Source organism: Vicia villosa, linkage group LG1 (assembly GCF_029867415.1).
Source record: "Vicia villosa cultivar HV-30 ecotype Madison, WI linkage group LG1, Vvil1.0, whole genome shotgun sequence".
Lineage (NCBI taxonomy): Eukaryota > Viridiplantae > Streptophyta > Magnoliopsida > Fabales > Fabaceae > Vicia > Vicia villosa.
The window spans coordinates 199,727,947-199,755,196 of record NC_081180.1 but is presented as its reverse complement, the minus strand read 5'-3'; the positions used below and the strand labels follow the sequence as shown (position 1 = coordinate 199,755,196).

The window sequence follows — 27,250 nt, the reverse complement described above, 5'->3', positions numbered from 1 at the left end:
AAATTAGAAAAGCAAATAATTAATGAGAGGGAAACTAAAAAAAAAAAGAGGGAACTTTTGGAGGGTTTTTTTTTTTTTGGCTTTGGCCACAATTTGAACTGAAAATTGTAAAAATTATAAGGCCGCGGTTTTTTGATTGCGGCTTAAAATATCTACCGTTCCATAACCGTGGCAATTGAGCTAAAGGCCACAGTTTCACACTACGGATTCAATATTTTAAAGCATATTTCTACGATTTGAAAACCATGGCTAAAGCGTGTATTTGGCCACAGTTCCAGAGCTGTGGAAAAATTTAGCGTGGCCGTAGGCCAAAAATGTAGTAGTGACTTTTTATAGATAAGACTTTCTCCCGGAGCTATTTTTTAGGCACTTGTATCCAACTATTTGATATTAAAAGTAAACTAGTCGGTACACCGTGCTATGCACGGGTTTATTTAAATAATTAATAATAAATAATTTGTATTTGAAACATAAAAATAATGAAAAAATATTAATAATTTAAATAACTATTATATAAATATGATTTTTTTTATTTATATAAATAAAAGGATAATTTTGTTGATAAAAGCTTATTCTAAAAAGTGATTATAAGATAAAATCAAAAGTATCATAAAAACATATAAATAAAATGAAAAAAAATAAGATAGCAACTATAACATAAAATTAAAATTTGTGTATGATAAAAAATGCAAAAAATGATCTTTGCTAAAAAAAAATTGGTTTAGATCCAAAATCTAAAACCATCATGGACCTCAAAAATAAAAGAAGAAATTATATATTAAATGACAAACCTGGAACCATCATTGAAAGAAAAAAGTATGCATTAAATCATAAACCTCAAATCATCATTCACCTTTAAATAGTATGATTCTCCAACCATGACATGTTTATATCTACAAAAATAAAAATAACCACATGTTAATATCCACATACAAAATTAAAAGAAAATATTAGTGAAAAAGTTAAAAACAAATAATAAAAGTAAAAATATGTGATAATACAAAAAACTAACAAAATTAAAATGGAATGAACAACATAATTGAAGAATACTACAAATTTCATGTGTGTTTATTTCATCTTTGACATGTTTATATCTCCAAAAACAAAAACATAATGAAATAAAACATAGTTAAAAAATAGAAGAAAAAATTAAATAAAAAACTTCATCCATGATATGTTGATACATGCAAAAAAAAAAAAAATAGAAATTTACTTTGAAATTGGACTCTTCTTCCATACATGACATGTTTATACATGCAAAAACAAAAAAAAATAATAATGAAAATAAAACTTAAGTTTAAAAGTATAAATGAAAAAAAAAATAAAATAAAGAAACTCCATCTATGACATGTTGATACATGCAAAAATATTGTACCTTCTAAGAAATGAAGAAAAGCAGAGAAAAACACAACAATCATGAAAATTGATAGAAAGAAACGTACCTTATAGAATTTTTTTTTTTGAAAATACACAAATCATATGTTGTTCTACATATGTATAAAATAGTGGAATGTTATAAGATTGTTGGTGAAGAGAAACTATATGGAGATTGTAAGTTTGAGTTAGTGGGGTAATGTCGGATAGTTTTAAAACTTTATTTGGTTAAAAAATTGAAAACATGGAGGTTGGTGTCATTTTAAATAAACCACGATGTTGAGATTTCTTTTTTATTTAGTTAAGTAATTGGAAGCATGGAGGTTGACATTTTTAAGGTTAATAATGGTTGTTAAAATTTTGAAACGTGAGAGTTACTTTTAATTTTTTTTTTTTTTTTGTGAATTAAGTAATTGAAAATGTGAGAATGATTGTTAAAATTTGGAAAAACGTGTAAGTTATTTTTAAATTTTTTATTAAATCAAATAATTGAAAATGTGGTGTACCTACGGTGAGACATTTATTAATGAGTTCTTTTATTAATTATCATTTTTTATTGTGACAAAACCATATTTATTGATAACTTCCCACTAAATCCATCCTCTTTTATTATTTTAATTAATTAATTATAATTAAATTAAAATAATATTATTATTAATATTAATATATAAAAAATAAGTGAGTGAGACATTTATTAATGGGTTCTTTTACTAGTTGATAGAATTAGTGGGCATTTTTTATTTGGAACGTCTGTCTTCAATTGATTAGACATTAATTATTAGAATTTTTTAACAAAAAAAATAAAGATACAATTATTATTATTATTATTATTATTATTATTTATTATTTATTATTTATTGATGAATTGTTATTGGTAGAAAAATTGGCGGGAAAATTTTGGCGGGAAGAAGCTGTAGGATTATAATTTAGAAAGATTAATCATCTAATTGATTGAATTAACCACATTTTTTAATGTGGTTAATAGATATGAGATGTGTAAGAAGAATATTTTTTAGAGATGAAGCTATAATATAAGAAAATTGTATCTTTTTGAACTTTACCTCTCATGCTGCCAAGTGGCTTATTCTAAGAGTAGTATTATGTTCTCCAACGTTGCTTATGGATGCAACACGTGGACTGTTCATATATCAACTTCTGTTCCTCCACCTTCCACTATGCAGCAGTTATGTAATGAACACTTTGTGTGCTTCTGTCCATCCACCTTCTACTCTGCATCAGTTATGTAATGAAGAGTTTGTAACTGCTACATTCTACATAATCATTCTGATATTTATAGCATGTGTGGCTTCCATTTTCCTGTAGTATCAGACCACTTTGAATTTGTTGCTTTTGCTAACCGGTTGTACGATATGGCGAGACCATTGGCGAAAATCTGTGACATCAACGATAACAAAGAGCTTTGGAAGGTTTCTATTCGAGTGCACCACAAATGGAAGGTTGTGTCTAATGGGAGGGAGCATTTTGAGATGATTTTTGTCGACGTATCAGTAATTTCTTAGTTTCTTTAGTTTGTTGCCTGCTGAATATCGTTTTTTGTGTTGCACAGGGTGGTGACATACATATTGTTGTCCCTGCACCACATATATCTCTATTTGATGAAAAAATGGCATTGTATCATAGTTACACGGTTTCCAATTTTAAGGTTCAGCCTAATGTCGCAGCTTTTAGACCTTCGTCACATAAGTTTTTGTTGAAGTTCACCACAGGCACAACGGTTACAAATGTTAACAAGAATGAAATACCGGCAAAGCCGCTGGTATTTACTAAATTTACTGATATAATCACCGGTAACTTTAACAAGGATGTGCTAATAGGTAAAATATTTTACCGCTCTTCTATTTTATAGCGTTTGTTTTTTTATCTGTTGTTTCATGTTATGTTGTTTTTGTGATGTTTGTGTTTTAAGACATCATTGGTATGGTCGAAAGTATTGGGTATTCTCTGACCATATCAAGTGCCAGGAAGCAGCAGATTAACATGATGTTACGGGACAACGGGTTTGTATTTATAGATTTTATCTAATTTATCCAACATATCTTCTCTGAGTATATAGATGACATGGCTTTCTATTATTTCTTCAGTGACAATACTATCAACTGTACGCTTTGGGAATCCTATGCTGAACAATTCCTCAAGTTCAACCAGGAACGTGGGGATGATTCCGGCCCCATGTTTGTCATGCTCCAATATGCAAAAGTCAAGGAACAGGGTTAGTGATGATGTAAGCTTTGTGTAAGATATCCTAATATTTTTAAATACAACCTTCAGTAACAGTCTATTGGTGTAGGAAAGTTTCCACTGTCCGTGACAAACACCTTTAATGTCACTCTGCTTGGTCTGAATATTGATTTGCCACCGATGAAACAAGTTATGGAAAGGTACGCGATGTGAATATGCCATGGTATGGGTTCCACTTGTATGTCATGTAATGCTCACATTAATGTCTTCTTTTTACAGCATGCCGAAGGAGTCCATGATTACTTTGTCTGGGCAGGTGGGTTCGAATTCGCAGCTTTCATCGCAGAACTCTGAAAATCAACACCTGGCTCCTGTTCAGAAATTGCTTTCAAAGGCTGTTGTTATGCCTATTGGGGATATCATAAAACTTGGAACTATATGTTTCCAATTTTTTCACAACTTATCTTAATTTATTATATATTTCCATCTTCTCCTTGTATTTGACTGTGTATCGTATTAATCTTTTGTACCCTTATTGCAGATTACATTTTGTGTGATTGTTGATGAAACTAAAATGCTGGTTGTCTCTCCCTATGGCTGGTATTATCGTGCTTGCCATGCTTGCTCCTGTATGGCTCGTGGTGACAAACCTCCATTTGAGTGTGAGGCATACCATTTCACAGAGGCATAGATTTTACGGTTTTCCTACTTGTCATACGATATACGTTTGTGCATTTAAATGTCTAATCCTTTATATATGTGACACTGACCCTGTTTGTGTGACCCATTTATACTGGCAATGTAGGTATAAGATTGAGATTCAAGTTACTCATGCAGGGAATAGTTGTAACTTTCTATTTTGGGATAGAGAGTGTGAGCTTCTTTTGGGATTGTCTGCATCTCAGCTGCGTCATACAATGATCAAGGTACTTCTGTTTACATACACTCCCTAAAACATAGACAATTATGCAACATATAAATGTTCATTGGTTTGCATCCTTATACAGGCTGGCATTCATGATCCATTGGAATTCCCACTGGCATTGGATCAGATGTTGGATCGCAAAATGGCTTTCAAAATCAAGTGGCAACCACAGTGGAAGAATGCCTCGGTAGTTATGCTATTGAAGAATGACCCTTTTGTGAAAGAGCTCAGTGATCAGCTTGACACAGCTGAGGTACTTTAATTTAATCATTGCGTTTTCATTCTTAACCCATTTATAATATATGGTTTTTCATTTTAATATATTGTAATTTACTTTTAATAGGAGATGTACCTATACGCTCCATACCGGCTGTCCAACTTCAGGTATTTATGTTTCTATAGGATTTTGGTCTCTTAGTAGTTGTAAGTTATTTCATTTTTATCTGTCTTTGCGCATAGTATGATTATGTAATATATTTCCAATGACCTGTAAATCAAGGAAAGTGTTGATGAAGTAAAGGGCATTGCACTTTCAGAACCTGACTTTGTTGTGGTAAGTACATTTAATGGTGTGAAATGTACTTCTATTTGATTGAACTGCTCAATATCTATATTGTGTGATATTTTTTAATTTCTATAAGAGGATCTTGAAATCACTTCAAAGCACAACCCAAATCCAATTACTCCTACTGCCAAAAGACTGTTTCCAGGCGCATCAAGTGAATCAACAACCTCGGATGGCCTTTGTGATGGAGAACTTTCATCAAACAAGATCAAGAAAATTATCAAAGTAGAAAAGATAGATTAGTAGTTGCTGCATAATTTTATGTGTGTTTTGTTAAGTTTTTCTTTTATGGTGTGGACATGTTTTAATTCCTTTCCAGTTTTGTCAGTCTTGTGTTGTGATTTCCGCATAAACAAATAACACTTGTGAGTGTAGTTCTTTTGGTTGGCTTTCCACTATGTAATTTGACTTTTGTTCCCTTAATATAACACTTTTATGCTTTCTGTTAATCATACAGTCTACTGATTTGATATACTTTGTCATTGCCTCATATGGAATACACAATTAACCATTGCATGCTATTATAAAAAAATTAATCTAAAAAATAACATGAAAAAGAATTTACAATATTGCTGAGAAATGAAAACGGCTCAAATGCACAAACAAAATGATCCATTGAATGTTATAAATAATGAATATAAGAGTACCCTGAATTAGAGTTTATAATATGTATGGTAATGAAATCCATTGAATTGAACACAAGGTATATTGAAACATAAACTTAATGTGTTAAGATAACAAAATATGTATTTTCTACATTCCATATATCATGAAATAGACACATAACAGTTAGGAATATGTAAATGTTCATTGATATTATCATTAATAAGGACACTTATAATTGGTTATTACGGATTCTACATAACGTTTGGAAATTATAATGACAAGACCTTCCATTTTCACTGTAGCAATTATATGGCAAATTATTCTTCAGTTATTGAGACAGTTAATAAACTTATCCATTCATTTCCCTCATCCCAATCAACTTTCCAACATACCCCATTAATAGAATATATGTTTGTTTCATAACTGCTTTTTTAACTCCACTACTTTTAATCCATACAATTTTATATTCTAATTGATATATATATATATATATATATAATTACCACACTCAAATTCTTCTTTGCACTACTTACTGCCATCGTTACTATCTGTTTCAAACATGTTACCAACTAATGAAGGCAACAATGATACTAAATCTTCTATTGCTAGACAAAGTAGGAGACTTATATTAAAGGGGAAGAGAGATGCGCAACTGTCATACCCCAAATTTGTCCTACCCCTTTACTTCTAACTGGCTTAGGCTTTGCATTCATGTACATATATCACTTAGGTCATAATCCATACCCATGCATACATATCATTGGTATCAATCAAAGACTAGCAAGAAAGAACTCTTATGGCAAGGAATTTCCTACCAAATGTGAGGATCTGAGGTGATTATGTGGCTGTGTTTTCATTGAGGTCTTCTTGGATTAAGGCTTTTCTCAGCTCAAGGCATTGATGGAGATGTACAAGTCCAGGAGCCACCTGGTCCTCAATCAGGGTTTCTTTGACCAAAGTCAACCAGTTGACTTTCTGGTCAACACTTAATCAAGAATGGATTCTATGAGTGGGAAGCTCTCATACTGACTATGTGGACGTGTTTATTTGACTGGATTTGGCTGGAGGAGACTAAACCGGAAATTTCATCAATAGTCGGAAAAATCAGAACAGTTGACATTTGGGTCAAAATCAGAAGAATTATTCAAATATTGACTTTTGGTGGAAAATTAATCAAGAAAAGTCAAAGAATGGATAAAATCGGGAGTTCGGTAAAAGTTGCCAAAAATAGCAAAAAGACAAAAAGGAAATTTAAACACTTAGAAATATTTTTGATGCTTTAAATCTTGTTGAGCAGTCCACTTCAGCACTAGATTACACGTGGCAAATGACATTTTTTGAAGAAAATTCCAACATCAAAGTTGTTCCTCTAATGGAGGAGAACAACTTTGTAGTTGGACACTTTTTCATTTGAAGCTTGTATGAAGAGTTAAAGTGGTGTGAAGTTTCTGAAAATTCATTTAATCCAAGTCATAATCCAAGTCACAAGCCAGGTCATGACCAGGCATTTCAACAAACACATGGCATGCCAAATCTCCAGCTATTTCTAGAGCCCTACAAAAATGCCATGGGATTAAACTTGGTATCATTCTCTTCCTTGCCATCCCCTTTATCCATTAAAACAAGAATTGGGACAATTGAACAAGTATTGAATGAGATGCAAGCTCTCAAAGTTGTGCCCCTACACTGACTAAGTCCTGCATCCAGCCAAGGCAGATTTCTAGGGCACACGCATGCATTTTAGCAAACACATGGTGTGCCAAATTCCAATGCACTTTTCTTCCTCCACAAGTCTCCATATTGAACAAGGCTGATCTCAAACTCTTCCTTGCCATGTCCTCTTTCAAACAAGCTATGGATCTATAGCGGCGGAAATTTTGAGTTTAAGTCATTGGTTAACTTAACTCGTTAAAAAGCAAGAGTCGCCACCGAACTTTTTTGATTCCAAAAGAGGAAAGGGGAAAAACTCGAAAAAAACCACAAAAGAAATCTGGATACGGGGGTTGGTTATGTAAGGGGAAGGTGTTAGCACCCCTCACATCTGTGGTACTCCACAGGAACCTTTTGAAAATCTGTGTTTATGTTAAAACCATTTTTTGTTTGCTAAAAGAAGAAATGAGAAAAGAAATATATACAAAAGAAAAAGGTTATTTACAAAAGTTTGCTCGGCAAGACGTTGTGTCTTGTGCCTACATACCTCCTCAGTGCAATGGAGAAGTCAGAGCATTTGTAGTTCTGCTCAAAAGTTTTGAAAAAAGGTTTTATTGAAAACAATTTTAAAGTAAAAAGAGTGCAAGCGCACAAAAGATTTTAAAGAAGAACACATGACAAAAGGTCAATGTTTTATTATGAAAAAAGAGTTTTGAAAAACAAGTCGATGGCGGTGCGCAAGACACTCGACTTACAAAGAGTTGGTTGGGAGCTTGGTATATGGACCAAGTAATGCGGGGGTGAAGATTTATTAAAAGAGAAAAATGGAAGAAGTAAATGAAAACAAACAAGCTCATACAGGTAAAATCCATACAAGCATAAGGGTTCAAACATAAAGGAATGAACATGAAAGAGGTAAAATAAGAGTGTATGTGCAAGTGTGCATGTGTAAGTACGGTTGATGGCGATGCGTGAAGTGCGATCGACTTATGGTAGAAAACGGCTAAGATCCTAATTTTATTTTTGAAAAAATGGTTAAAAGCATGCAAGCAATAATAAAATAAAGCGATAAAGGAAAGCGATAAAATTATTACAAGGCCTCGGGATGGGGGTATTACAAATTTAAACGAATGGGGATGAAAATTAACTACTAATTATTACAACCCAATCGAAAAATAAAGCGAAAAAATAAAAGGATAATATATACAAAAATTAAAATGAATTATAAATGTCCATAATTAATATCCAAGACTCAAGTGTAGTAGTACCTCACAAAAGTCAAACAAATGTTAGTCACGGATATATATATATAATGATGCATGAGTGAATGACAAAAATATACTAACAGATATTAATCAAGATTAACTAAAGGAAAATTTAGAGATAAGCATATTAAATTCTAGAAGAAATTAAAATAAACTACATATTTTTGGTGTTTCTAATAATATGAGAAATTAAACTAACATATTTTTGGTATTTTTTAACATGAGAAAAATTGATAAATCTAACACATATTATTTGTATTTTTTAATATATCATGGAAAAAAAAAAAACAAATATCAAATAACACTAAAAATAAACAAATTAAATGGGCTGAACAAAATAGTAAAATGGGGGTGCACTAGTAACTGGGCGCTGGGCTTAGCATGTTAAAGGCTCCATAACAAAAGGGATTCGTCCAGGGGGTGCGCTGCCAACAGAGTAGTGCATAAGAAATAGGGCGCCGGGCCTCTTAAGCAACAGGCCCACAAACGAAATAAACAAAACTCAACCAAAGGGAGGGGGTTCATGGACCGAACAGGGGTAAATATGAAAAAACGTTGGGCTTCAACATTCCAAGCCCAAAACGAAATTATAACAACATAATAAACCCTAGAAGTCTGAAAATGTGAACCGGCCCCCCTCAATCTCTTTCCGCCTCTCCACATTCACGCTCCGTTTTTCTCTCAAATGAACAACACAAAAAGAAAACTCGTGTCTCTCATTCAAACTATCTCCCCTGTTTCACTCTGTTCCTTCTCTCAAATAATAACACACCACAAAACCTCACTTCATCTTTCCCAGTTCTCTCACGGCCACGATAACATCAATAGCAACAATCACATGTTCAAAAAATCCAGCAATAAACATGGTGACACAGTGAAAGCAGAGAGTACGGAGCACCAAACAAACATGACAAAGAATGATTGAAAGGGAAAGCGCGTCAACAACAGTGATGAAGAATCAACAATAATTGAACAGGAAACACATCATGACAATAACAACATCTTGAGATTAAAGCAATAAATGAGAAAAATGTTACCGACTGAAATAGAGGTTCGATCTGGTGCTTGAAGAAGATTGATTGAATCAGTTCTGTTGTTCAGGTCTGTCACAGTGTTGTTGCGATTTGAAGACGAAGGAAGTCGTTGAAGTCGAAGATGCTACCTCGTCGGCGTCGCTGAAGGAAACTTGGTCGTGTTGTTCGCGCCTGATGCTTCACGTCATTGTTGCAAGTGATGAGGATGCTTGATGAAGCGGAATGGCTACGGATGAAACGTGACGTTGATGATGTTGGATTTGATTCAGTTTATGGTGGGGATATGATGGATTGATGTGGTAATGTATTGTTTGGTTGATTTTTGCTGGTTTGTAGTCTGTAAATGGTGAATTTGTGGTGCTGAGTATGGTTCTTCCGAAACAGGAAGGGGATTTTGGTTTATGCTGGTTTTTGGCTTGAAATGAATGGTTTATGGAGTGATTGAAAGTGATGATAGAAATGCAAATAGATTGAAGAGAGTTGGAGGAAGCATTTGGTAATAAATTTGGCAGAGTAACAGCTTATTTTCTTCCTTCCTTTTTACTGATGCAGTGAGGTCCTTATATAGGTGAGAGTGGGTGAGGTTAGAAGAGGAATTTCTAAGAGGGTTTGGAATCGAAAGTTCGTTGTAGTAGTGTGAGAAGAAACGCGTGAGCAGAGGAGAGAATCAGATCCACTTTTTCAGGGAAATTGGGGTGAAAACGCGTGAAGAAAACGTGAGAAGCGGAGGGAGGTCTCAAAAAAGTTTGTTTTCAATTTTGTCTGTAGTCAAATTCTAGAAGATGATGATGTCATTGAAAAATGAATCTTTGCTGAGAAGAGAAACGTGAGCTCCACTGTAAATGGTCCCACGAATTTCTCACAAATAGCATCTTGAATATGGCTTCAAAAATCTTGCAAAAGAAAGGCTTGGACTAAAGAACACGGGCCTTCAATTTGAATTAGCTTGGACCCAAAAATGAGTTCTTTTATTTGCACCTATAAAAAGGAAATAAAACAAAATAACAAAATAAAAAGTAATAACAAATTGACTTTAATTTTAATAGAAATTCAACTTAAAGTCTAAATTGAATTTAGATTAAAATTATAAAATCACAAAATATTAGTAAAAAGTGAACAAAAGTTATATTAACTATAAAATCAAATAAAATGCATGTAATGACTGTATGTATATATTTTTTTCAATTTTTTGAATGAGAAATGATGCAAATGAGTACTACATATAAACTTTTTTTGATTTTTTTCAAATGAATGCAAAAAATGAAAATTATGCAGATGAACAGTCGGGGCAAAATTTAGGGTACAACAGGATCATATCAAATGGACATGCAATGAGCATGATAGAGGTACTCAAAGTCATGCCCTGGTTAAGTCTCGTGTCCGGCCAAAGATAGGGGCTAGTCTAAGTCATGTGCGCGCAGTGGTGTCCCTATGAGTTCCAGGTCCTTTTTCTCCCCACTTCCAGCCTTCATTCCAATGAATCTCCAACACAAAACCCCTTGTCCTCCATGCCCTCTTTGATTTGATCATAAAATTGAAGCAAATGGTGGCCTATGGTTAGAGTTATGAGCACATAAAGTCACCACCATGGGTGATCCATGTAGGCAAGAGGCTGAGCAAATATTCCATCAACACACTTCCACAATTTTCATGCAAGATGCCATGTGAAAATTCATACTCAGCCATTGCAATTACACACTACAAGCCCCACACTTAGCCATGCAATCTCTCAAGTTCAAAAAGCATGCATGAAGACTTGCCTTAACTACACAAACTTGTGTATTAAGCATTGCACAAACAAAGTCCCACACCCAAGAAATGATTTTGCTGCAAGATACATGCCAATGCCTACTCACTAAAGCCCCACTCTAAGAATTCTTCATTGAATCACAAGCCCTTCGCCCTATAAAAAGGAATGCCCAGCTCTCATTTCAGATTCCATACACGATTCACAAACCCACACACTCACTTCTCACTCTCATCCCAAAAACCTCTCGCTATTCTCTCTCTCCCCCATTCTCATCTTCACTCTCTCCTCTCTCTCTCTCCACCGTAACAGACTCAACAAACTCCATAACCGCCTCAACCTCCTCCTTCATCCACCGCCATTCAACCACCACTGCCACCGCCAAGCTTCCATTCTCACCATCACTACAACAACACACTACCTCCATCTTCAGCAACCTCCGATGGTCACCGTCTCCATCAAGATTCGCTGAGCCCCGTAGCTACATCATCATCGCCTTCATCGCAAGCATCGTGGTGTTTTGGTTTGTAGAGATCGAGAAAGAGAGTCTCTGAGTTATTTCTCAGAGAATCGTGGTTGTTCCATCAGTGATCATCATTACGGCATTGGAGTACAGCAGCAAGGTTTTTCCTCAGGTCACTTCTTGAAGGATCTAACAAGTAAGCAATTCTGAACTTCATAGCATGCTAGTGATGCGTATTATGACATGTGCATCTGTTTAAGTTCTGCATACTGGCAAACGGAAGCATTAGTTTCGTATGTTCCTGATGATGATTTTGCACATGCGTTTTTTCCAAGATCCGATTTCTTTAAGATGCATGATGTTATCTTGTGTTTCGTTGTATTTCGAGGTCATATTCACGTTCCATGCGTGCACAGGAATTGATTGATGGGAGTAACGTTGTTTTTCATTAGTATGCTAGAAGTTAGGGTTTATAAATTGCTTCCGGTCAGGATCTTAGAGGAAGTATCAGGGGAAATGGATGACGGATCCGTATTCTGTGTAAAATTTCGAGTCAGTTGGTTGTGGTGCTTCTCGTTTCTGGGCGTTTTTGAGCGGTTCCGGTGGTGGACCTCGCCGGGGAAGATGACCGGAAGGGCACGCCGGCGAGGGTTGTTATTTGAGTGTTGCACTCAGGCGAGGTGACGTGGCATGCATGTGTTGGCTCACTCTCCTATCTTCTCTTCATTGTTGCCTTCATGCGTATGATTGGAATGAGGTGTGTTGAAGCGTGATTGGCCAGGTGTTGTTTTTGTCTTATCTGGTTAAAAAAGAATTGACCAATTGATACTGTGTATATATTTAATGTCACGTCCTTTTTAATAAAGAAACATAATGTAAAAAATGATACACATGCAAAGTTAAATGAGTGTGAAATAAAGATGTGGACCAGATTGATAACTGCTACTCGGGCTACACGAGATTCTGGGCCTAGAAACATTTCTGAATCGCACCCATGCTTTGCTAAATACACCGCCTGCTACTAGTTTGGGCCCTGAGTGCTATTGCTAGTGCCACCCCCTGTTTGAGCCCAGTTTTTGTTTTACAACTGTTTTTAGTTCAGTTGTTAAAAACTAATACACCCCCGTCTGGTAAATAATAATAATAATAATAAAAATTGACTTTTCCTTTTATTTTCTTTTGCACATTAATCCATTTTTTCTTAAATAAAATTGACAAAAACATTTTTCACCCAATTAGACTTTTTAGAGTTTTACTTTCTTTAATTGGTTTTTTTAATTGTTGTTTCCTTGAATTTTGATTGGTTGATAAACCATAAAAAATAGATAGTTTTAGTCTTTAATTCAAATTGGTCTCTCACATGAGTAAGAATGAAGTTGCTTGTGAATAAATTTTCAAAAATAGTTTAGCTTTAATTCTTTTCTTTTTGTGAATATATTCCATATATTGTGAAATGCATGAATAAAACTTTTCTTCCTCATCTTCTCTTAGATTAATCAACAACATAGATGTAGAAGCTAGGAATAGTTCCCTCCTTTCATTTCTTTTTCTTTTACAACATAAAACATCTAAAAATACTTGAATAAATTCCCCATAAAAAATACAAAGAAAATACTTAAAACACTAATAATCAAAGTGAAAATCATTAAAAAGGGAATGGAAGCTTGGATCTCCCTTGCTTTAGGGAATCATTCGAGTGCCTGGATTTCCCTTGCTTTAGGGTTCCATTCGGGCGTAAGTTCCCAAATTCTAAAAGACACAAACCAAAGAGTAACTCGAGTTTCCCTTGCTTTAGGGATTTCCTCGAAACACTCAAAATCTCTCTCTCACCTCCTTTCTTAAGGGCATTGTTATCTCCGCTCCATTGCATCCTAGGCTGTCCCCTTATGCAAGAGCGCGAGCGTTAACTCCGACCAACTAAAAAACACAAAAACAAACAAAACTATAGAGCCGAACTACGGCGCTCTGATTCCTGAAAAGGATACGTAGGCATCAAGTCGCGGGGCTTGAACGAGCACATTTGTAATTATTCCTTCTTTTCCCCGTACTTCTTTTGCATGCATTCGCATATAGACATAGACATAGTACACACCCTTTAGATAGAAACAAACATAGGTGGATACCATCGAGTACGATGGGCGCGAGGGGTGCTAATACCTTCCCCTTGCGTAACCGACTCCCGTACCTTGATTCTCTGGTCGCAAGACCCTGTTCCTTCCTTTGTTAGGTTTTCTGATATTCCTTTCCCTTATGGGATAAATATATTGGTGGCGACTCTGTTCATTTTTCGCGAGCGTGCGACAGCTGGCGACTCTGCTGGGGAAACCTAAGCAAGTCGATCCTAGCCTTTGTTTGTTTTATTTTATTGGGTGTTTATTTGTCTTTTATGTCTATATCTTGTATATATGTTTGCATTTTATGCTTGCATATCATGTTTACTTTTCGCATGCATCTGGACTATATTATGGGTCCCCGTGGGGGCCACATATTTTTCTGCTTTGTTTTGCAGGTGGGGGGTTTGTGTGAGGTAAAAGGCCCACTACCCAGGCCAGTGACACATAGGATTAGCGTGGATGCTCATGTTGACTCCCGTGGCTCTTGCTACGATCGAGCTTGATATGGGGTACCACAACTGGGCGAGGTTCTTTCATGGAACACTGTGTCTGGCACGCTTGTTGCCTCAAACACTTTGTACCCCATGGGAACTGTAGACCCTGGTGACCATTAGGGACCACTTGTCCGTGTCTAGATTTCATACCCGTGAGATTGGGGTGGGACAGGAAACCTTGACTCCTACATACCATTGCTTCTTCATATTTGAGGTCGGACCTTTATTTGGTCTGTTCTCATGGTGTTTGATATTCTGGTATTCTAAAAAGGCGTCGAACCTTTGATCCTGTGACATTTGGCCTGCAAGGAGGTTTTATATCGGTCATTCAGAGGATTGTACATATGCTACTAAGATTATAAGGACCTTGATCCCATGTTGTTGCATTGCATAACATCATTGCTTTATCCACTTCATTTATGGGAGATCCTAAAGCCTATTTCCAAAAAAAAAACAAAAAGAAAAAAGGAAATAGAAGAGCAGAAAAAAGAAAAGAAAAGATACTCTATACAAAATAAAGCTTAGATTCCAAAAGAAAAAAAAAGAAGAACAAAAGTGTATGAAAAGACTTTAGGATCTCTCATAAATGAAACATGCATTCATACTATCATGCATTTCATGGTTCTTTCAGAGACTTATGGGACCCTTTCTGCCAGATTTCAAGATCAACAAGACAATTGACTTCTCACCGCTACGTGCTCAAAAGTTAACATTGGAACAACTCCGTGAGGTTTTTGACTGAGATGAGACCAGAAATGGGGATTAACATGAATCAATATATGGAGGCTCTTCAAGTTTTTCTCTTTGACACGAAGAGTTAAGACAAGTTCCTCAGAAGTCAAATGCAAATGTTAATCTCACCTCAAGAGGAGGTCTTATGGATTCAAATGTCTGAAGCATAGTTGAGATTCTTATCACTCTTAAGGAGGAAACACATCATGAGAACAATTTGATCATTGAAGTCTTCAAGTTTCCAAGTATTGAATTTAACAAAAGGCTCCACCTCTTGGAAAGAAGATTGAAAACCATAAAAGTCGTGACTCTACTGATTCATATGTTATTGGTTTGTGCCTAATGCCTGATATCAAGAAATGCAAGGGTCATCCACTCTCACTCCTAATGATGGATATTGAAGCTAAATTGGCAATCATCTCCTGTACATGTGTGGAAGTTGCTTGGGGCTCCCGATCGAGGGATAAGCAAGACATACTCTTATCTTGAGCATTGCATCATTCGCATTGCTCGAATCCCTTAAAGCACTACAAATTCCTAGGTGGTTTCGTCTGAATCTTCTTCCAAGTGGTAATCACGAGTGTTCTACACAACGCTTCTCTTTCTCAAGGTTTTGCTTCATACCCCAGTTGCCTCTTCTCGGAATTTCCCTCTCATTGGCCTCCGCTTGTTAACAGAGACGAGAAGAATATGAGAAACAAATGGATGTGATTCTATTGCCTTGTGCCCATTCGCTTCCCTGTTTGTTGGAATTTCAGTTGGTTAAGATTCGAGTATTGGGCCTTCTTCACCGCAAGTAGCTCTCTTGAGTTTGATGATTATACAAGATTTTTCCCATTTATGATGGCGATTACTACTCTAGCAACTATGCTTGGGGCTCCCGCACGAGGGATAAGCAAGACGTACTCTTATCTTGAGCATTGCATCACTCGCATTGCTCGAATCCCTAAAGCAAGGCAAAAGTTTACGACTCATGGGTGACTTCGTTGGAGTTCTCTTTTGGAGTAATCTGAAGTGTTTGGAAAGAACTGCAAAAAGTATTCAAGATCAATAAGTCCAGACGGAGTCAAGTCTCCTCAACAATGGCATTCATTTAGTTTCTTTATTGCATTCTCATTTGTAGCGTTTCATTGTTTATTTAAGCATTGATAGCATGTAAAAAACTTGTTAATTTCTGAATGAAAATAAAATACATTGTTTATGTTTGTCTTGAAGAAACCCATTTGTTTTCACTCATAAAATGTTTTTGGCATTACGATACCAACTTTACTAATCGCTTGCTTAGGCAAAGAGCGGAGGGAGAATGATGAAAAATAAAAATGCAAAATCTCTAATCGTGTGTTTTTGAATAAAACCCTACTGAGGATGTACAGGCATTATTTCAAACCCCCAAACACCGGAGATATAAGGGAGATAGACCCTCGTCAACCCCTTTGAGCCTTAAAGTAGGAGTTTCTTTTCTAATCATAAAAAACCCTTATTTTAACCTTGGGGCAGGGTAGTGTCCATTTAACTTGATCGAGTGTTCAAAACTCACCAAAAGGGTATGCATCTAAGGATACAACAATGGTTATCCTTCAAAAGGTTGAGGAATGTCAAAACCACAACGATTATCCTTATTCCATCAAGAGATCGAGAGATGACGATACCACAATAGTAATCCTTCATCAAATCAAATGAAGTCGCAATCATCTCCAACAAATCAAAGATAATGCGAGGTCACACGACTTGTTTGAAAAAATGTATAGCGAAAAGAAACGAAAAAAATAATTAAAAAAGAATGAAAAGAAAAATGGCAAAAGAGGCATAAAAAAAAAGATGATGAAATTGCCAAGCAAGAACAAAGTCGTGTCACAATGGAATCAGAAGAGTAAAAGGTGAGCGACCGCCATGTCCAAAGAAACTCATTGATTCCTCAACCATTTCAAATTCCTTGTGAGGGATGAACACTCGTGTCGAGTTAACTGAACATAGGAATGGAGAACATCAGGAAGGGGGTGGGTACAAATAATTTTGGGCCTAATAATCCTTTATTTCTGAAAACCGTGAACCCGACCAAGTTACAACCCTTAAAAGTCCTAATTGAGGTAGGGTTTATTTCGAAAAGCGCGCTCCGATGAGATGGTATTTAACTGACTCCCAATGAAGCGAGACTCATATCCATGTTGGTATCGTACGTTTGCTTTGTCTTCCATATGCAAAAATCGAGGTTGTGTCAACTAGTGATTTAGTCACAAGAGGTCGCAACCTCATTTCATAAAAAGTTGTAAAACTTCAAGACTAACATAGGCTTTGCATTAGGATTATCATTTTTAGAATTAACATTCTTTTGCATACAAAACATCTGCTTAAACATAAAAAAATCTCAGGATGAGAATTAGCGAGTAACTTGATCATGTCAAAGTACAAGAGACTTGGGAACTCCGAAGAGTAAAAGCTAATCATCTCAAATGTTGACCATCAAGGGGCAAGATTATCCAACGAACTTCGTTGGGCATGAAGAGTTAATGCTTTCCTTGATTACCTTGAAGGGAAGAGTTTGAAGACTCCGTTGAGCGTGGTAAAGTTGTTTCCATGTTTGTATGACTTCAAAACAAAGAAAGATTGAGGATTCTAGTAAGATGTACCTAATCTGGGGCAATTGAGTCGAGGAATCTCTATCAAGTTCAACATATCTGGGGCAATCATGTCGATTAATCTCTTCAAGCTTTGATCAATCTGGGGCAATCATGTCGAGGAATATCTCTTGAGTTTGACCAATCTGGGGCAGTTACGTCGAGATTCGACAAATCTCTCCAAGGATCCTTTAGGGAAAATCCCTTCATGGGTCATGAAACTTGGGGCACAACCTTATGAGTTGTACCACTTCTCCCTTATCATAGGAGTTTATTTCTCCTGGAAACTTATTTTCTCCCCAAGCACTGGAGTTTATTTCTCCCAGGAGAGGTTTTACTTCCCTAATCAAGGCTTCTTATTTGGATCTCTCATCCCCAACATGGTGAATCGAGGGAATCTCCTCAAGCTGAAAATCCTCCAAGCAGTGGCACATGGTGAGAAATCAGAATTTTTTCTTCAAGTCAAAGAAGGTGCATCTTACAAATCAAAGTCCAATAGTTATTGGCATCTCTACATGGTCTTGAACATTAAAGGGATTCTCCCTGGTGTTTACCTCACTAATGCCTTTATTTGGCAGTCTGCATATAGTTCACTGCATATAACATTGCATCCTCAAAAGCGTAGCATATCCGTCAAAGTGGATCATTACGCCATAGGAAGATTCAAACATGCATACAAAGCATAAGCCAGATAATACAAATTGGCACTCAATCAAGACGATGATACTTCCCCACATAAAAGTTGTCCTTACAAACTCCAATTAATATCTGCCACTACATTACAAATCCCCTCAAACCACGGTGCCGATACCTGGTATCCATAATCCCCAAAAGAAGTCTCATTTTCTCTCTCCAATATGGATCGGGCACAATGTCTTTCTTCGTCAGAATCGTTGTCTCCGAGGTTATTTCCCGTATGCTGCGTACAGATTAAAGTGTGAATGAGGGTGGGCATTCAACCCATCTCGTTTTTCAATTGTTTGAGTAACCATACTTGGTGTGTGGCAATTCGAACGATTGCCGCTCTTGAAGAGTTACACCCCGCCTTTGGCCTGAGGGATTAATGTAATTCTTATGCTTCGCAAACATCAGTATCTCCGTAATTCCCAGTGGTTATTTCCGTCTTCTTGTCAAGTCTAGTCGTCACTAGTCTTGTCCTGGTTATTTACCGTATGCTGCGTGCAAATTAGAGTGTGAATGAGGGTGGGCCTTCAACCCATCTCATTTTTCAATCGTTTGGATAACCATACTTGGTGTGTGGCAATTCGAACGATTGCCACTCTTGAAGAGTTACACCCCGCCTTTGGCCTGAGGGATTAATGTAATTCTTATGCTTCGCAAGCATCAACATCTTCGTGATTATGTCTTTTGATCGAGTCTAGTCGTCACTAGTCTCCGTGGTCCCTTCCCCCGTATGGGAAAACTTTTCAGGTCCAACCCCCGTGTTGTGAATCCTTTGCCTTCCGACCTTTGAACGATTTCAAAGCCCAGTTTCCAACCTGGCAAACCCTTTCAAAGCCCAGTTTCCAACCTGGAAAACCCTTTCAAAGCCCAGTTCCTAACCTGGCAAACCATTTCAAAGCCCAGTTTCCAACCTGGCGAACCATTTCAAAGCCCAGTTTCTAACCTGGCAAACCATTTCAAAGCCCAGTTTCTAACCTGGCAAAACCTTTCAAAGCCCAGTTTCTAACCTGGCAAACCATTTCAAAGCCCAGTTCCTAACCTGGCAAACCCTTTCAAAGCCCAATTTTCAACTTGGCAAACCATTTCAAAACGAACCCTGATGTTGAGTCGTAGATCGCACGAGGTCTATTCTGTCCTGAAGATCGCACGAGATCCTCTCTAGTTGTCTAGTCGATGTTGAGTCATAGATCGCACGAGATCTTTTCCTTTCAAGTCCTGAAGATCGTACGAGACCCTCTCTTGATGTCGAGTCGATGTTGAGTCGTAGATCGCACGAGGTCTATTTCCTTTCTGTCCCGAAGATCGTACGAGATCCTCTCCTGTTGTCGAGTCGATGTTGAGTCATAGATCGCACGAGATCTTTTCCTTTCTGTCCTGAAGATCGTACGAGATCCTCTCCTGTTGTCGAGTCGATGTTGAGTCATAGATCGCACGAGATCTTTTCCTTTCAGTCTTGAAGATCGTACGAGGTCTTCTCCCGATGTTGAGTCGTAGATCGCACGAGATCTTTTTTCTTTCAGTCTTTGTTTCATACAAACATTCTCTTTAAAAACCTTGTATTGGCACCTAGGCTACGTTACAAGCTATCACCATTCGACTACTACTCACTGTAACTTCTCCACCAGAAAAAAGAAAAAACAATTCTCTTTCCCCAGCAGATATCAAAACAAAAATAAGAATAACACTTACACCATCTTCTCTTTAGGACAAATTTTTGGTACTTTGGTATTTAATCTTCTTCTACCTCGAATGTTCGAAAGGCTAACGCCAATCTCACCTTCAGGTTTAAGATGATTAAATAGGGGCAGCTGTCATACCCCAAATTTGTCCTACCCCTTTACTTCTAACTGGCTTAGGCTTTGCATTCATGTACATATATCACTTAGGTCATAATCCATACCCATGCATACATATCATTGGTATCAATCAAAGACTAGCAAGAAAGAACTCTTATGGCAAGGAATTTCCTACCAAATGTGAGGATCTGAGGTGATTATGTGGCTGTGTTTTCATTGAGGTCTTCTTGGATTAAGGCTTTTCTCAGCTCAAGGCATTGATGGAGATGTACAAGTCCAGGAGCCACCTGGTCCTCAATCAGGGTTTCTTTGACCAAAGTCAACCAGTTGACTTTCTGGTCAACATTTAATCAAGAATGGATTCTATGAGTGGGAAGCTCTCATACTGACTATGTGGACGTGTTTATTTGACTGGATTTGGCTGGAGGAGACTAAATCGGAAATTTCATCAATAGTCGGAAAAATCAGAACAGTTGACTTTTGGGTCAAAATCAGAAGAATTATTCAAATATTGACTTTTGGTGGAAAATTAATCAAGAAAAGTCAAAGAATGGATAAAATCGGGAGTTCGGCAAAAGTTGCCAAAAATAGCAAAAAGACAAAAAGGAAATTTCAACACTTAGAAAATTTTTTGATGCTTTAAATCTTGTTGAGCAGTCCACTTCAGCACTAGATTACATGTGGCAAATGGCATTTTTTGAAGAAAATTCCAACATCAAAGTTGTTCCTCTAATGGAGGAGAACAACTTTGTAGTTGGACACTTTTTCATTTGAAGCTTGTATGAAGAGTTAAAGTGGTGTGAAGTTTCTGAAAATTCATTTAATCCAAGTCATAATCCAAGTCACAAGCCAGGTCATGACCAGGCATTTCAACAAAAACATGGCATGCCAAATCTCCAGCTATTTCTAGAGCCCTACAAAAATGCCATGGGAGTAAACTTGGCATCATTCTCTTCCTTGCCATCCCCTTTATCCATTAAAACAAGAATTGGGACAATTGAACAAGTATTGAATGAGATGCAAGCTCTCAAAGTTGTGCCCCTACACTGACTAAGTCCTGCATCCAGCCAAGGCAGATTTCTAGGGCACACGCATGCATTTTAGCAAACACATGGTGTGCCAAATTCCAATGCACTTTTCTTCCTCCACAAGTCTCCATATTGAACAAGGCTGATCTCAAACTCTTCCTTGCCATGTCCTCTTTCAAACAAGCTATGGATCATATCAAATGGACATGCAATGAGCATGATAGAGGTACTCAAATTCATGCCCTGGTTAAGTCTCGTGTCCGGCCAAAGATAGGGGCCAGTCCAAGTCATGTGCGCGCAGTGGTGTCCCTATGAGTTCCAGGTCCTTTTTCTCCCCACTTCCAGCCTTCATTTCAATGAATCTCCAACACAAAACCCCTTGTCCTCCATGCCCTCTTTGATTTGATCATAAAATTGAAGCAAATGGTGGCCTATGGTTAGAGTTATGAGCACATAAAGTCACCACCATGGGTGATCCATGTAGGCAAGAGGCTGAGCAAATATTCCATCAACACACTTCCACAATTTTCATGCAAGATGCCATGTGAAAACTCATACTCAGCCATTGCAATTACACACTACAAGCCCCACACTTAGCCATGCAATCTCTCAAGTTCAAAAAGCATGCATGAAGACTTGCCTTAACTACACAAACTTGTGTATTAAGCATTGCACAAACAAAGTCCCACACCCAAGAAATGATTTTGCTGCAAGATACATGCCAATGCCTACTCACTAAAGCCCCACTCTAAGAATTCTCCATTGAATCACAAGCCCTTCGCCCTATAAAAAGGAATGCCCAGCTCTCATTTCAGATTCCATACACGATTCACAAACCCACACACTCACTTCTCACTCTCATCCCAAAAACCTCTCTCTATTCTCTCTCTCCCCCATTCTCATCTTCACTCTCTCCTCTCTCTCTCTCCACCGTAACAGACTCAACAAACTCTGAACAAACTCCATAACCTCCTCAACCTCCTCCTTCATCCACCGCCATTCAACCACCACTTCCACCGCCAAGCTTCCATTCTCACCATCACTACAACAACACACTACCTCCATCTTCAGCAACCTCCGATGGTCACCGTCTCCATCAAGATTCGCTGAGCCCCGTAGCTACATCATCATCGCCTTCATCGCAAGCATCGTGGTGTTTTGGTTTGTAGAGATCGAGAAAGAGAGTCTCTGAGTTATTTCTCAGAGAATCGTGGTTGTTCCATCAGTGATCATCATTACGGCATTGGAGTACAACAACAAGGTTTTTCCTCAGGTCACTTCTTGAAGGATCTAACAAGTAAGCAATTCTGAACTTCATAGCATGCTAGTGATGCGTATTATGACATGTGCATCTGTTTAAGTTCTGCATACTGGCAAACAGAAGCATTAGTTTCGTATGTTCCTGATGATGATTTTGCACATGCGTTTTTTCCAAGATCCGATTTCTTTAAGATGCATGATGTTATCTTGTGTTTCATTGTATTTCGAGGTCATATTCACGTTCCATGCGTGCACAGGAATTGATTGATGGGAGTAACGTTGTTTTTCATTAGTATGCTAGAAGTTAGGGTTTATAAAGTGCTTCCAGTCAGGATCTTAGAGGAAGTATCAGGGGAAATGGATGACGGATCCGTATTCTGTGTAAAATTTCGAGTCAGTTGGTTGTGGTGCTTCTCGTTTTTGGGCGTTTTTGAACGGTTCCGGTGGCGGACCTCGCCGGGGAAGATGACCGGAAGGGCACGCCGGCGAGGGTTGTTATTTGAGTGTTGCACTCAGGCGAGGTGACGTGGCATGCATGTGTTGGCTCACTCTCCTATCTTCTCTTCATTGTTGCCTTCATGCGTATGATTGGAATGAGGTGTGTTGAAGCGTGATTGGCCAGGTGTTGTTTTTGTCTTATCTGGTTAAAAAAGAATTGACCAATTGATACTGTGTCTATATTTAATGTCACGTCCTTTTTAATAAAGAAACATAGTGTAAAAAATGATACACATGCAAAGTGAAATGAGTGTGAAATAAAGATGTGGACCAGATTGATAACTGCTACTCGGGCTACACGAGATTCTGGGCCTAGAAACATTTCTGAATCGCACCCATGCTTTGCTAAATACACCGCCTGCTACTAGATTGGGCCCTGAGTGCTATTGCTAGTGCCACCCCCTGTTTGAGCCCAGTTTTTGTTTTACAACTGTTTTTAGTTCAGTTGTTAAAAACTAATACACCCCCGTCTGGTAAATAATAATAATAATGATAAAAATTGACTTTTCCTTTTATTTTCTTTTGCACATTAATCCATTTTTTCTTAAATAAAATTGACAAAAACATTTTTCACCCAATTAGACTTTTTAGAGTTTTACTTTCTTTAATTGGTTTTTTTAATTGTTGTTTCCTTGAATTTTGATTGGTTGATAAACCATAAAAAATAGATAGTTTTAGTCTTTAATTCAAATTGGTCTCTCACATGAGTAAGAATGAAGTTGCTTGTGAATAAATTTTCATAAATAGTTTAGCTTTAATTCTTTTCTTTTTGTGAATATATTCAATATATTGTGAAATGCTTGAATAAAACTTTTCTTCCTCATCTTCTCTTAGATTAATCAACAACATAGATGTAGAAGCTAGGAATAGTTCCCTCCTTTCATTTCTTTTTCTTTTACAACATAAAACATCTAAAAATACTTGAATAAATTCCCCATAAAAAATACAAAGAAAATACTTAAAACACTAATAATCAAAGTGAAAATCATTAAAAAGGGAATGGAAGCTTGGATCTCCCTTGCTTTAGGGAATCATTCGAGTGCCTGGATTTCCCTTGCTTTAGGGTTCCATTCGGGCGTAAGTTTCCAAATTCTAAAAGACACAAACCAAAGAGTAACTCGAGTTTCCCTTGCTTTAGGGATTTCCTCGAAACACTCAAAATCTCTCTCTCACCTCCTTTCTTAAGGGCATTGTTATCTCCGCTCCATTGCATCCTAGGCTGTCCCCTTATGCAAGAGCGCGAGCGTTAACTCCGCCCAACTAAAAAACACAAAAACAAACAAAACTATAGAGCCGAACTACGGCGCTCTGATTCCTGAAAAGGATACGTAGGCATCAAGTCGCGGGGCTTGAACGAGCACATTTGTAATTATTCCTTCTTTTCCCCGTACTTCTTTTGCATGCATTCGCATATAGACATAGACATAGTACACACCCTTTAGATAGAAACAAACATAGGTGGATACCATCGAGTACGATGGGCGCGAGGGGTGCTAATACCTTCCCCTTGCGTAACCGACTCCCGTACCTTGATTCTCTGGTCGCAAGACCCTGTTCCTTCCTTTGTTAGGTTTTCTGATATTCCTTTCCCTTTTGGGATAAATATATTGGTGGCGACTCTGTTCATTTTTCGCGAGCGTGCGACAGCAACACCCTGCCAAAACACAAAAAATCTACTTCCTCTCAAGTTCCTAATTGTGTAACACCTGTACTACCTTCTATATCTACACATACATCCAATGAATCAGGTTATTCTCCCGTGCCTGTTGCATACCAAAACTTGGTAGATAAGACTGACCTAAGTGATGCAAGGAAGAAAAGAAGGTTGATATTGCAAAATAAGAAAACATCATGTGGTGATGCCAACAGTGCCCCATCCCCAAGTCCTGTCTCCCCAGTTTCTATTGAAAACCTACAAGATAAATCTCATTTAATTGATGCTAGGAAGAGAATAAGGCTTATATTGGAGAATAGGAAGATTTCTGACATACAACCTAAAACACAATATTCCTAGGATGCACTGTCTAACTCAGAGGATGATTACAGTTCCTCCAATACTTCAGACTCTGATGATGACATTGAACAACAACCCTTATCAGATTCAAATATACAAGGTATTGTTAGAAAAAATAAACATTACAACGACACATGAAATGTTTATTTCTTAGATGACATTATTTTATTTTATAAATTTGCAGAATATTCTGATATAGGAGACCAAATATGGGAATGTACATATTGTCATGCTCATATGTGGCTTCACGAACGTTCCAGAAAAACCAAAAAGGGACATGTTCCAACATTCCATCGCTGCTGTCAAGGTGGGAAAATTGTTTTGCCTTTACTTGAGGAACCACCACCACTGTTGCAGCATCTGCTGTATAATAAAACATCTTCCGACAGCAAAAATTATCGGAATAACATTAGAACATACAACTCCATGTTTTCTTTTACTTCTCCTGGAATGAAATTTGACACAAAATACTCAAAGACAGGAGGACCACCGACTTTGAAACTACACGGTCAAACGTGTCATCGAATAGGTACTCTACTACCAGAAACTGGACAGCATCCTTAATATGCTCAGCTATATATCTATGACACGGACAATGAAGTTTCTAATAGAATGAAGTGTTTTAGGTATTTCTAATATCTCACAAATATTTCATTTCTTCGTGATCCTTGCCTATATTTTTTTTTCACGTCCCATAAAATGGACAGAGACAATACTGAAATTTACAAGCACATTGTTCACAAGTTAAAGATCATGTTAGATGAATTCAATATTCATGCCAAAGTTTTTAGAATGGCGAGGGATATTCTGGACGACAATTCATTCTTAAACTTAAAACTGAGGGTTATATGTGATAGACCTGAGGATGGATGCGTCTATAACAGACCGATAGTTTCAAAAGTTGCTGCACTAATTGTCGAAGACATTGATTTTGCTTGCAATAGGGACATTATTATTCAAGCGCGCAACGGTGGTTTTCAACGTATTGATGAGTTTCATCCGGCATATTTGGCATATCAATACCCTCTCATATTTTCGTATGGTGAAGATGGTTATAGGAAAAATATATTGCATAAATATCGCCACGAAACTCAGCTTACTACACAAAATCGTCAGAGCATCAAGGACTGGCTTTCGTACAAGTTATAAGAACGTAAATATGAAGCAAAAACCTTGCTACACTCACACCGTCTTTTTCAGCAGTTCTTGGTGGATGATTATTGTATGATGGAATCTAAAAGACTAAACTGGTTACGAAATAATCAATCGAAAATAAGGGTGGGAAAATATAACAGGTTAATTGATGAATGCAATACCAATGATACCAGACGACGTCAAAAGCGGGGAAAGCGCGTTATGTTGCCATTTTCTTTTGTTGGTGGAAAAAGATACATGGATCAACTGTATTTTGACGGAATGGAAATTTCAAGTAGATTGGGTTTTCCATACCTATTCATTACATTTACTTGCAATCCAACATGGCCAGAGATCACCCGGGCTTTGTCACAAACTGGTTTACAACCACACAATCGACCTGATATCATTACTAAAGTCTTCAAAATAAATTTTGACGAACTCATGACCGATATAACTAAAAAGCATGTTCTAGGCAAAGTTTTGGCATGTAAGTATGCTTTTTGATTTTGTTTTAAGTAAATAAAATCTTTTTCTGAAATTCAAATTACATATTAACTAACTGTTACCTCTATAATTATGTACACTATTGAATTTCAGAAGAGAGGATTGCCACACACACATATTTTGATTTTCTTACATCCTCAGAGCAAATACCCCACACCATCCGACATCGACAACATCATCTATGCTGAAATACCAAACCCTGCTCTTCATCCGAGGTTGTATGCCTTGGTTAAATATAACATGATTCATGGACCTTGTGGACTGTCGCGCATGATCTCACCCTGTATGAAAAATGGTAAATGCTCTAAATACTTTCCCAAGAAGTTTAACAAAGAAACTATTGTTAATGCAGAAGGTTATCCTCTATATAGGAGAAGATAAAAAACGCATAGTATTGAAAAAAATGGTATCACATTGTACAACCGTCATGTTGTACCTTATAACAAAATATTTCTCCTAAAATACGAGGCACATATAAACATGGAATGGTGTAACCAGAGCACTTCCAACAAATATCTTTTCAAGTACATTAGCAAAGGCTATGAT

The 27,250-nt window shown here is 37.1% G+C and overlaps 1 protein-coding gene across 1 annotated transcript; it reads left to right on the top strand.

The window, feature by feature from the left end:
- The first annotated feature begins 2,744 nt into the window (after positions 1–2,744).
- Positions 2,745–25,627, top strand: LOC131662571 (uncharacterized). The gene is made up of 12 exons (XM_058932386.1): positions 2,745–2,882; positions 2,942–3,209; positions 3,302–3,392; positions 3,477–3,604; positions 3,683–3,773; positions 3,853–3,889; positions 4,115–4,173; positions 4,379–4,499; positions 4,581–4,751; positions 4,998–5,051; positions 25,064–25,163; positions 25,248–25,627. Exons 1-12 carry the CDS (start codon positions 2,745–2,747, stop codon positions 25,625–25,627), a joined length of 1,638 nt encoding a protein of 545 aa, XP_058788369.1.
- Positions 25,628–27,250: the final 1,623 nt, after the last annotated feature.